At 47.3% G+C, this 12,928-nt stretch overlaps 1 protein-coding gene across 1 annotated transcript in view; it reads right to left on the reverse strand.

Moving 5' to 3' along the window:
* The window catches only part of PAPPA2 (pappalysin 2), an 86,841-nt gene that overhangs the window by 53,360 nt on the left and 20,553 nt on the right, over window positions 1-12,928 (reverse strand). The window contains exon 3 of the mRNA XM_059478819.1: window positions 6,122-6,267. Within this exon, the coding sequence (XP_059334802.1) occupies window positions 6,122-6,267 (146 nt within the window). The remainder of the gene's footprint in view (window positions 1-6,121; window positions 6,268-12,928) is intronic.

Genomic DNA, 12,928 nt, shown 5'->3' on the forward strand with positions numbered 1-12,928 from the left:
ATGAACCCAATAAGATCCTCACAAACCATCACAAACCTACTCCTCTTCACTGGGGTACCCCAGCCCCTGACTGAAGGGGACACAAGAGGCACCAAGCCATTTTGGTGCAGGTTCAGCTGTCAAAGATGTTGGAGCATGGGCACAGATAAGTCCCCCAGAAACTGCCCCAGAGCTGCCACCTCATACCGAGAGCAGCAGCACAGAGCTGGACAGGAGCCATGATCATGCTGCCCTAAGCTGAACTGTGGCTGCAGGGCAAGTGGTTTTTCCTTTCCTGTGAGCCCATCTGTGATGGGAAGAACAAGGATCAAGGATAGTGACAAAAGCCAGGTGGAACAGAGCCTTCCCTTTGCTCATTGCCAGCATCTCCAGCTCCTGACCTGGGATGCACACCCTGTGATGATGGCTCTGAACCACAACTGCTAGGAAACTGTCCACAGAAGGTGCTCAAGAACAAACAAAAAAATTGCTTTGCTGGCCTCCTTTTATTCGCCTCCTTTATTTTGTCCAGATTAAAATTTCTTTGGAATCTCTTCATTTTTCTCCTTGTTTTGAGGTTTTTCACTGGCCATTTCCCCCCTTTTTCTCTTCTCATTTTCACACTCCATCCACTTTTCCACACTGCCTTACAGTGGAGGAGCAAGGGCTGGGAAGCATCAACAAGACAGGGGTGCTAAAAGCAGACCCCAGAATGTGCCCAGGCTGACTCCAGGCAACCCCTCCATGCCTCAGGAGGCTGTTTTTACACAACTACTTTTAACCCAGACAGCTTGGATGGCAGTGTGGTGAATAGTTGGCTCCAGCACAGCTTGCTCCCTCCTTTGCAGGGCCCTGGAGGATTTACTGTGCCAGCTACCTCATGGCAGAGCCTCTGCTACTGCATCTCTGCTGATGATGATCACTGCCCTGCCAGCAAAGTTAGAGCTGGCAGGTGGCCACAGTGTGATCCTGTCTCCAGCCACACAGGCTGCTTGAAATCTGCTCCTGGATCAGCTCCGTTCACTCATGTCCTCGAGTGCAGGGCATTCTTTCCAAGAGAGGGTTTTCTTCAGACCACAGTGTCCCTGGCAAGGCACCAGCAGGTCTGTGACTCCCATGGGGGAGCCACACTGGGTGAACACTGAGCTGGGGGCTGGGAAGGGACCTTCAGAGACTCCCTGAGCAGTTCTCTCCAAGCCCTTCCAACAAGGGGTGGAGAAATGAGGGTGGCATCTTCTGCAGAGCACCCTGCGTGTGTGGCCCATGGAGGGGCTGAGAGGCACCACTGACCTGTCAAGTGGCACCATTTCTTAGCTCAAAATTCATGTTTATTGCTCTTCCTTCCCACAGTGTGGATCTTCTGTCCAGGGCTCGAGGCAAAGGATGGGTCACACAAAGTAGTTGCATTCCCTTTCTTCCTAGTTGTGAGACAAGAGAGCAAAGGACTTTGCATCCCATCAGTCAGCTCTTGACCCTTTAGTTGCCTGGAGACGGACAAGAAGGCACAGAGGCTGAAAAATCCTTCTGGGACCTTCGTGTTCTGTCCTGTCAACTCTTAGGTTTCTGGAAGCCATCACCCTCTCAATTACCACCCTAGTAAATGCTATAGATAGCAAAGGGCATCCCATTGATGGGAAACCCAGTGGGCACATAAAAGAAAAGCTGCTTCTCATTTCAATCAAAACAGGGCATGAGAGAAGAGAGAACAGAAAGAAAAGGCATCTCTACAGCCAAACCCAAGCCTGAGCAAGGCAGGGGGCTGCCTGCCCAAAGGTCTGGAAGGAGGAATGTGCACACAGAAAGAAAATAGTGTTCATAAACAAGTAAATGAGACGTGAAAGCCCTGCATGCATCCTGCAGCAGTAACCACAGGGAAAAGGGCTGGGCACCAGGGGCACAGGGCATCCTGGGACCAGGCAGCCAGCCCTCCTCCCTGCAGAAACCAAATGCTCTTCCCATGTGGTGGAATAAATGGGATTCCAGTACAGGGGGGCAGAGAGCTGTCACAAGAGAGGGATGCCAAGGCCACAGTACCCTGTCCCCTCCCCTCCTCTCTGCTGGCTTCCCCATTCCATTCCTCCCCCACACTCCACAAGGATGATCATATTTTTAGTACTCATTTTAACAACTAATTAAATGGCAGAATTAGAAACAGCCTGAGAACTCTGCCTTCCAGAACATCCCTATCCCTTCATTCCCTGTCCCCACTGCTCCCTGATGAGCTGGGAGTGCTCCCAGCTTTGGACCAGGAAGTTCTGTTTCCCCTCTGCAGGATCCTGGCTGTGAAGGCAAGATGTGGAAGTGTTCATAACATCCCAACAGGACCACCCTCCCTTCTCTCTCCACTGCAGATCAGGCACTCCCTTCTCACCTCTGCCTCCTCCTGCCCTGGGCAAAGGGCTAAACTGGGCTTTCAGTGCCTGGGAATCAGCTAAACTGGGCTTTCAGTGCCTGAGAATCAGCTAAACTGGGCTTTCAGTGCCTGGGAATCAGCTAAACTGGGCCTTCAGTGCCTGAGAATCAGCTTAAGGAGGTTCACAAGGTCAGCATTCACACAACAAAACTAAAAACTTCCATATCCCTCTGGTATCAGGGGAGTCCAGTACTGCAAGGCAGGTGAACCAGAGACTTCTTTGGACTAGCTCACCCAACCAAGTCCGGGAAAGAGTCAGGTCTGGCCTGGAGAGAGGCCAGACCTACCAGCTGCAGAGCGGGTAATGTCCCCAAGGCTGCTCTGATAAAGCAACAAGAGATGCCTGGCCCATCAGATTTGTGCTGGTGTGGACTCTGCTTCTCCTCTACTCACACAGCCCTGGAAGCTCCTGCTCCCAGGACATTCTCTGCTGCTGGCCAGGATCTGTGGCAATGCTGAAGGACTCCTGCCCATGCCAGACCCAAAGAAGCCAACCTGCTCCTAGGTCAGGGCTACCCCAGAGGACATTCCCAAGTAACCACAGGACCTTTGAACAGTGAACCACAACGCTGAACCTGCATTGCAGGGCCAGTCTTCCCCAAACACTGAGTCAGAGCCGTGAATGGAACAAATGCATGACAGTTAGTCAGACAGGAAGATGCCATTGCCTAAGGTACCTCGGATGGGAGGGCTGGCCCTCCCTCAGCATCCACTGACCTCTGCCAGATATATGAGCTGGCCTCAGCTTATATAACTACAGAAAGTATTTATAACATCAAATGTTCACCATTCCCTTGCCTTTTGACCACGTTTATGCAGTTCACATGCAGCTACACATGAAGTTCAAAGCATCTGCATTATTACATTACTGGGTTTTTTGAACAAGGCTTTCCACCACAGAAAGTTAAGGATTTTTTTTAAAGGAATTTCTTCAACTCCTTCTGCTTTGTAGTTAAAAATATTTACTTCTAAGTTCTCAGAAAACTCATTCCAGACTCCAAGAAATCTGAATTTGCGAGGAACTCACTGTGATTATGGTGGAAAGACTGAGACAGACAGTATAGTCACAGGGAGTGGTGCAAACAGACCTGAGACCTACCTCTGCTGCTTGCTGGCAGCAAGTTTTCTTTCTCTGGGAGCTCCATAGCAGCTGAAACATGGTCTATAGAAATTTCATAGACCACTTCAGCCACTCCAAGCCAGTAATTGTCTTTTATGCTTCAATGAAAGTAGTTGTTGGCTGTATTATTGGTAAACTATCCCCAAGCCTTCAGAAAGGCTGCCTGAAAATTAAATTTCCTCAGGAAAAAAGTCTGGAGGAGAGCAATAGAACTGTAGGTAACCAGCATATGAATGGTCAAGTAAATTCTTGTAGCCCCAAAGAAGCATTGTGAAGAGAAGGGGATGAAAAACAAAGCTCACTGAAGACTTCCAGAAGGTGATGACACCAACAGGAAAGTGAAGTCAACCCTCCTGAAAAACACACTCAAAGATCATGAAAAAATGGTTTATAAGGAGATTAAAATCCAGGTGGCAGATTAAACCACTTCTAGAGATGGAGATGATGGAGAACAATAAATCTAGTGATCTTTGGGCTGTGGCAAAGTATTAAAATAGCAGAGGGGAAGGCAGCTGGAGAAGATAGTCTCATGATGCTTCTCCTGAAAACATCTAAGAAAGTGCAGTTCAGAGAAACAAACAGAGCAAAATCCGACCAAGACTCTGCAGACAAGAGGCAGTTTGGCTTCTCAGAGAAGCCAAGGAACCAGTTTGATTAGTGCAGAGAACTAAAGCATGGAGGGTCTGTGAGAACTAAAGAATGGAGGGTCTGTATGTGTGTAGGGAAAAATCAGCATGGCATTTCTGCTCCATGGGAGCAGACAGGTATGAGGGGTGCAGGTGATGTATGCTGACCCTAATATTTTAAGGTCAGGATAGACAGATTAGCAAGATTTAGCACAAGGAAAGGAGTCTGTCTTTTTGGAGACAGACCCCTCTTGTGTATAGACCTGTCTACACCCCTGGCCATAGCTAGGTCCTTAAGCTCAGGAATTTTTCACAAACTGCCATTAACTCCTCCCAAGGCTTTTCCTTCTCTTTACTCACTGCTTTCCTTTCACATCTACACTCAGATTCTCCATTAGCCTCTAGTGAGAGGTTTTGTCAAAAGCCACACATTCATGGCCTCCTCAGTCCTGAGTATCTCCTGTGTGGGACAATAATGTACATTGTGCATGGTACAAAGCAAATGATGATGTGGTGCAGCTCACTGTTAAGGAGAACAGAGTCCATCACCCGCCCTTCCCAGCTCATTAAATCTAAAACCAAGGACAGTCTTGAACCAAAGTCTTCAGCTCATGCCAGAGACTCAAAGAAGTTCAGATCCAGCTTCATACTTCACAGCTCTGGCACCAGAGTCAAGACAACTCCCCTTTTCCCCTGAACCTCCACGCTAAAGCCCTGATCCAGCATTTCCAGATGGTGCCATTTCTCATGTCCCTGGCTGGACACAAGCTCAGAGACTGGAGCTAAATGAAGGCTTTTGATGAGACCAGTCACCCCAATTACCCCTCTGTACAACGGCTTGCAGGCCATTGGGAGAGGTCTGAGGGGAATGTGTGTGGCTGAAGCACTTGCTGCAGTCAGATGATTGTCAAGCTGAGCCTTGGAAGTGATTTCTGAAAACTGAAAGAATAAATTTCATGGAGATTTGCCTTCCTCAACAAGCAGCTGTAGCAATATGCTATCGAAAAAACAGCCCTGAAACTCATTGAGGGAGGGAAACTGGCACAAAGGAACTTTGAAACAGGTCTTTAACAGCAGTATAAAACTTTTCAGGGTCGAACATCACGCACTTGTAAAAGCAGAAGGTCTAGGTCTGCTGTGCAGGTGTCGGGAGTAATTATTTCCAGTTACTTATTGAGAAACACTTTAGACATTTTGACTGCAAAATGTAAAGGGCTTTGCCAGAAAACTCCAACAACTGAAGAGGTGTTAGGAGAGGCAGGAAAAAGCGAAACAACAGAAATAGCAGGAAATGCACAAAACAACCACATTCTAGGGAACCAGTAGACGTTTTGGCTCTTTTGCAGCCTACGAGGACTGATGACCTTAAGGGTCCGCCCTGAATCCTCTGAGGCCAAGGAGAACCTTGCCTCCAGCAGGTAATAGGCCAAGTTATAAAAACATGGTAAAATTTGATAGTTATCCTCACACTTGCAGCTGGATTCGGAAGTGGCCAGTTCTGGCTGCTGCCTGGGCAGCCCTGGAGTTGCTGAAATCTACCATCCCAGCTCTGAGAACACTGACACTTCTGGTTTGTATCTGTTTGCTATTATGTACTGCAGAGTGAAATTCACTGTCTCCAGAATACTAAAAGGTAGACCTTGAACGTTCAGGAGAAACCAAATGTGAGTAGAACTCTCTCCAGAGCCTGCTCTTATGGTAAAACTGTAGTCCCACTACCTTCACCATCAAAAGTTTCTCATAACAATGTTGAAGCCCCTTGTCAGTGGGTAATCTCACAACCCTACCCACATGGATTCAGAGAATAGACAGCTGTTTTCCTTGCAGCAGCAGCTGTTGGTACACCCAAATCCTGTTATTGTGACCTTCGTATGAAACATCCACAACGCTGAAGCACAACACATCCACCTCTATTTGCCAAGTCGAGGAAGAGAGAAGAAAACCAATAATTCTGAGACCCCAGGAATGGGATAAGCTACTTACCCAGGTGACTGAGGGCCTCTTTGTCCCACGGCCATGTGGCAGCACCAGCCAACTCTTCCCTCACCGAACTGGCAAAGTAAATATTGAGGAAATGGGTGCTGTTCAGCTTCAGAGCCTCCTTCAGCTCCTTCACGCTCATGTAAGCCCTGAAATGTCAAAAGAGAGGAAATATTCATCACACATTCCAAAGAGAGGGAGGAGAAAAAGTGAGGAAAAGTGGGAGCCACCCAGAGACATCCTACAAAGGAGCATTGGTGTTCAGGGGCCTTGTGGCCCAGAGTGGCCGGCTGGCTCCTGAAATTCCGCATTGTGCAGGATGCCTCCCAGACCCAAGCTGGCACCAGTGCCAACTCAGGGCTGCTTTGACAGTGCCAAGTGTCTCCTGCAACCTGACATGAGGAACCTGGGCTGTTGAGTCTTGTTTCAGAGGGAAAAGTGTCTGGACCAGACCTGGAGACAACCTCAGCTCTGAAACCGAGAGCGTGTTAAAGCACTGAGATATTCAGCATTTCCACAGGATGTCCTGTGACACTGCAAACTCTGCTCTGTAAGGTGCAAGTTCATGTAGTGAGGGGTTTGGGTGTGGGTGGAAGGCACTCATGCAAACCTGAAGAAGTTTTGCTCATTACAGTAGCTTTGTTGGTGAGTTCTCATCCCAGACAAGGCTTTTCCAACCATGGCAACAAAAGAAGCCCCACAAAATATGAGAATAAATGATAAAATATGATAAAACAGGAGGAGAAAATATGAGATGAGGAAGGAAATGCAGAGGTTTGTCATGCTAGGGAAAAGAGAGGGGGTTTGTCATCAGAAAAGCAGAATTTGAGTTGGAAGGAGAGAAGAATTAATCCAGAACTCAACTGCTTCTAACAAGGGTTTTTCAGGGGCTGCCCTGATAGGAATGTACACCACACCTTACTGTTGAGAGCAGAGAGGGTTTGTCAGCTGGGGCTGAGAAGTGTCTTCTCCAGCTTCTCTAGCCTTTCTGGGCTTCCATTCTATCCCTTTCCCCAGGAAAACCAGTATGCCAGAGATGGCAGTATGTGGTAAAAACAAGGGTGTCCCAGCAGTGCACAGCCACATCTCTCATCCAAACACATCCCAGGGAATTGCAAAGGAAGAGTACGAGCAAAAGATATCTTGGAACATGCTCAAAAAAAAAAAAAAAATTAAAAAAATTTTCTTGCAGCTCTGCTCAAAATGGACTTTGGAGAAGACTGCCCCCTCTGCTCATGATCTGGATCTTTCAGATGAGGTTTGGGATGTCTACAGGAGCCAGCAGAGAAAAAGCAAGATTTCCCAAAATAAGCTTAATGAGAAGACAGCAATCTCTGGAGCCAGATTCATCAAAGGGCAAGTTTAGAGGGGAAAGTCTCCTGACAACACTGCTGGCTGTCTCTCCTCCTGTCTTCAGAGCTGGGAATAAAGAGTTGAAAAAACACTGGAATGTGATATCCAAGACATCCATTTCTAAAGGCCACAGGAAGGTAATGGGCTAGGAGAGGTGGGTAGCAGTCAGGAAATTTAGGTTTCACTCTTCCCTCTATGTGAGTGTTTCTGCACAGGTCAAAAGACTGTATCACATTCACCAGAACATCAATCCCAGCACTGGTCTTTAGGGAGTTTATGTCCTCAACTATGCAAAACAATCAAAGTCTAACCTAATATCAGCAATAATAATTCCAGTAATAATAGCAATGGAATTTTAGGGTCTTGGACTGTGCTGCAAATGCCAGGTACCCTTTTAAACGGACTTTAATGATCCTTGTGGGTCCCTTACATCTTAGGATATTCTATGATTCTATAAATTAGGCACTACCATTTCCACCATCTGTGCCATAAACCTCATTGTCTCCACATTTCTATGACTTGTCTCTAAGTCTTTAAAACTTGAAGACCCTGGCCCACAGTTTGTGAAGCCATTCATTTAAGAGATTCTGAGCAAGAAAAAAAAAACAACTCATGGAAAGGCTTTAAATACATCACTGTGGAATGATGATGGAAACACACCATTGTGGAAATATGTCATAAGAATGACTAAACCTGCAGCATGAGGCCAACAGCAACATTAAGGTGGCAGAAAGCATTTCATTTATTCCCATGCTTCCAGGAGCAACTGGCACCTTTGAGCTGTGTGGAGAGATTCTGAAGGGAGCACAGCTGTTTCTGTACACTGGGCTCACCATGAAGGAACACCAGCTCTGTTTGAACAAGCTGCTTCTGGTGGTGTCCTTTAGCAGTGATGCCCATTAGTGCATTCCTCATTACATGGGATGACAGACAGGAGGATGAAGCTGAGGATGGGCTAAGGGGAAAAAGGCACGTTCTCATCTGAGATGTGAAGTGAGAAAGGAAACCCTTTTCCTTTCTTGTTTGAAATGGCAAGATCCCTAGTCAAGCTGTTACACCAACAGGCTTGTTTAGAAAGAAAAAAGTTGCTACAGCAAATTGAAGAGAAGAATAAAAAAATGAAAAAAATAAAGGATTCCAGAAATAAACTAGAGCAGGGTGGCATGTGGAACAGAGCTGGGAAAACCCAAGGGCTATTTCCCTGGACCTGAAACAGCAGAGGCTTTCAAAAGCCACTGCTGACTTGGGAGGTGTCAGATAATCAGAGTCTTCTGACTGCCTCTCTCCTACCAGTGAGCCCCAAAAAACCATCCCAGGCTGGAGGCATCTGACCCATGTTCCCAGGAGCTCCAAAGATTCAGTGACTTCAGACAGATCTTGGCTGGGCTATGTGGCGAGATGAGATGACCAGCTTGTCTTCACCAGGCCCTGAGATCTCCCACCACAAAGCAGCATTCCCAGAACACTTTCCCCAGCCACATCAGCTTGTGGAGAGAAAACTCTCCCAACCGGAAAGGACAAATTAGGAGAACTCGATCCTTTGCCTGTGATGTCTGGCCTGAGCATCCCAGACACGCGCCACGCTGACGCCACCCCTCCAACCCAACCAAGGCGGGAGCAGGCCGGGAGGAACAGATAGTGAGAAGGATAAACAAACCTGAAGGACATACTTGTGGCATGACTCGGAAGGAATAGAAGCAAAAATTTCATAGAAATAGAGCATAAGGGTGGGGAAGGGGGAGAGAAAGTCTCCTTCACTCATCAAAGCTGCTCGGGGGACATAGACTTAAAAATAGCATCAATTCCTGACCTATGATATCTCGGAAAAATAGCCCCAAAGCCTTCCAGGCTGTCCAAATTCCAAGAGCCGACGTCAGCCCTATTCAGAGGGATATTCCTGCAGTCCCTCTTCTGGAGACATGATGTTTTTCTGGCTGTCGCCTGCCATTCCCTTGACATTAGCAACATTTTTTGTCAAGGCTTAATTATAAATAACTAATGTCCTCCATTGAGAGATCTGGATGGTTCAGGGATGTGTAAGGGTTAGAGGGAGCAGTTCCAGCACTGACAGCTGTTCAGATGGGTTGGATAGGCAAGGAGAAGAAAGGACCCTAATTTCACCTGCTATGGTACAGAAAGCACAAATATTCTGCTAACATCCCCAAAGATGTGAGCAGAACAATTCTAGAATGGGCAACTCCACTTCCCCTCAAACTACATTTCCTGCTGGCATCCTTAGGTTAGACAAAGAGCATCCAACTGGCATCTGACCCTTTTGCTTCCTGCCAAGGTCAGGCTCTCCACCTCCTTCAGTGCTTCTGTGATTTTCACCGAGGTGAAGGCAGAGCAGCCTTTGGTCTTCACAAACAGCCTAAAGCCTCCTCTGCTTCCCAAATCATTTTCCAATGCCTACAAGACTAGAGTATTCCAAACTAGATGATATTTACAGTAGGATGGGAAACCCAACATGGAAGCACAAAGGAAGGACAGAAGGGTACGTGAAGGTACAGCTATCAGCTGGAAGGAAGGAAAGAAGGAAAACAAACCAACCCCAAAGAACAGGGTAGAGGACAAAAGAGACAGAGATGGGACATCAGGTTTGACAGATTCAAAGTCAATGTTTTTCCAAGGGCATCCAAGCCAGCTGTGTGGTGATGCCACCTGGAGCTGGGGGAGCACTTGCAGCCCTGGAAGAGTGAAGCTTGCAAGAAGAGTATGTGCAACAGTAGAGAAAGATTAGGGATGGGAAGGCTATGGAATGACATTATTAGGCATGAGAATGGGAATGAGCACCATCCAAAATGATGGTATTTGAAGGGGTGAGCCCAAAAATGGTGGATTCCCTTACAACAGCAGATATTGGCTCAGAGTTCTGCTGAATGGCACTGTTTGATGGCCTGACACTAAGGCACCACACTGCATCCTGTTTTACTTGTATGAGGGGCTGTCATCGTGTGATGCTTCTTGCTGCTGGAAAAAGGAAAAGAAGATGGAGCAGCTTTAGTGACTGTCACCACAGAACAGCATAATCAGAGACTCCACTGCAGACTGAGAGGATCTCCACAGGTCATTCTGATCCCCCTGCTCAAAACTAATCTAATTAGATTGCACTGTTCAAGGTCATCTGGGGCCTCAACAGCCTCAAGGACAGAGGTTTCCCAAACTTTCTGGGCAATTTATTCTAGTGTCCAAGCATCCTCAAGTTAAAAATAATTTCTAATGTCTAATCCAAATTTCTTACATTCCCAATTATGTCCATTGCTTCCTGACAATTGTCTTCTTGGAGTCCTGCTCCATCTTCCCTGTGTCACCCCTTCATATCAAGGGAGAAAAGTCATCAGATGAAAGTAGATTTGCATGGTAAACTGTTACTGCAGTAGACCTTACTTTATTAAAGTCTAAAGAACCAAAGTTCCCTTTCTGAGCAGTTGAAAAAATCATACTCCACCTGTGATCCCAGACCTCCCTGGAGAAGTCACATTCTTTTCTCAGGCTTTTCCTTGGAACCTTTTGTCCTGACCACAGGGGAGACAACACCTTCCTAACCTGGTTGTAAGTCAGGCACTGAGCTGGCTTGGTCAAAGGAGAAGACTTGATACACCCAGGAGAGACAGAGCTGTTGCAGCTTTTCCAGCACAAATTTCTGGGAGCAACAGCAGGACCATTGCTGGTGGGCAAGTGGAAGAGAGGAGAGGATCTGCCAGCACAAAACACAGTCAAGCTGTAAAACAAGCCTGATGTGGGAGAAGAGCAAGAGTGGCACTTTTTAGTGACAGCTACACCATAACAGGAAGCCTTGGGGGCACAGTGGCCATGATGAGCAGGACACAAAAGATGGCACCTCCAAATGAAAAGCAAGGCCAGCACATACCCCCTGCAGTACCACAAATCAAACTGAATTCTCTGGGTACCACAAAGGGTGCAGCATGTAATGCCACAGGAATTCCACTGCAATTCAAAAATAGGAGTCTTTTCCCTGTAGACCTTTCAGAGGGGATGTGGGAGTGGGGTTGGGTGGAAGCTGTCCAAATGCCCTCCATGGACAACTGGAAAATACTTGAGACCCAGCCAGCTCCAGCTAACCATACAGCCTAAAGAAGTCACAGGGGATTCCTGGCACTGCTTTCATGTTTTTCAACCACTGCAAGGAAATTCCTCTTCCTACTTCCTGCAAGCAGAGAGGCTCCCTTTTCCCCCAAACCTCTGCTTGACAAATGAGGAATCCCTCAGACTTCCCAGAAATGAGCACCAGTCTGCCAACAACATTTTTAGTGTGGGGGTAAAACATTTCTCCAAGGCTGCAAAGGGTTAATGACAAACACAGCAACCTTGTCTCTGAACCACAGCTCAATCCACAAAGACAGGTGCTGATCCAAATGGTGTGAACATTTTGGGAGAACAGACTCTCTAAATTCATCTGTGAAGGGAGATGCTTCTCTAGGTGGTGAGCCAAAGTGGATATCTTCCATTTTGGCCCACCAAAGCACTCCTCTGTGTGTGACCCTGGCACAGAGGATGAGGAGTTACCTGCTCTGTTTCCAGACGAGGCTGGTGGTCATTCTCGTAATTGCAGATGCCTCACACTCTGGGTTTACCTGCCCCAAAAGTTCTGGCATGAACACAGCTGGGGGGATGCTGTGTTTTTGAGTCCTTCTGTACTTAGTGAGCCTATTTGCATCCCCATGACCATGTCTGGGAGCTCTGACTCCAGTCCAGCACACTGCTGGTACACCACAAACATTCTCTGCCAGCATCATGACAACTTGACAAGGCAGTAACATCCAAATGACTCTCATCTGGACAGGCTTTGGTAACACAGCCAGATACAAAACACATGCAAGATGGGAAGGGAAGGCTGAGAAAGAGCCAGACATTCCCCTGGGATCACGGGAAGCACAACACTGCTGGAATAATACCCTCTGTAGTGCTCAGGAGCCTTTCATCAACTTCACTGGGTGCTGGACTCCAGCCAAAGAGCATTTGAGTCCACAAGGGATGAGGATATCACACAGTTCTTGGACATGGCTGGAAAAATCCACCTCTGAGGCACCGGCAGCACGAGTAGAAGAGCTGCCATCACCAGCAGGACAGTTTAAGTTTTGCATGGGTGGCTGAGTAGATGCCAAAGAGGGTGGGAGGGCAAAACAGAATCCTTCAGGATCAGGAGGCTCCCTCATGTATGAGCCATTCCTGTTGGATTCAGAGATAACTCTCAATCTCCATGTGTGAGCATGGGACTGAGGCAGTAGGAGATGCTGAAGGGTCAGAGAGCTGTACTGGCAAAAGCTGCAGATGGGATCAAAAAGACACATTGTAGTTCAAGGCTATGACCCTTCCACAAGAGATTTACAGGGGACAGGGAGCTAGAGGGCTGCAGATTGCTAGCACACAGCTCTGTTACATCAGAGGGTAGTACACAACTCCTTGAGGTCAGATTTGGGAAAGAAATACATTAAC

The sequence above is a fragment of the Ammospiza nelsoni genome, chromosome 9 (genome assembly GCF_027579445.1).
Source record: "Ammospiza nelsoni isolate bAmmNel1 chromosome 9, bAmmNel1.pri, whole genome shotgun sequence".
Classification (NCBI taxonomy): domain Eukaryota; kingdom Metazoa; phylum Chordata; class Aves; order Passeriformes; family Passerellidae; genus Ammospiza; species Ammospiza nelsoni.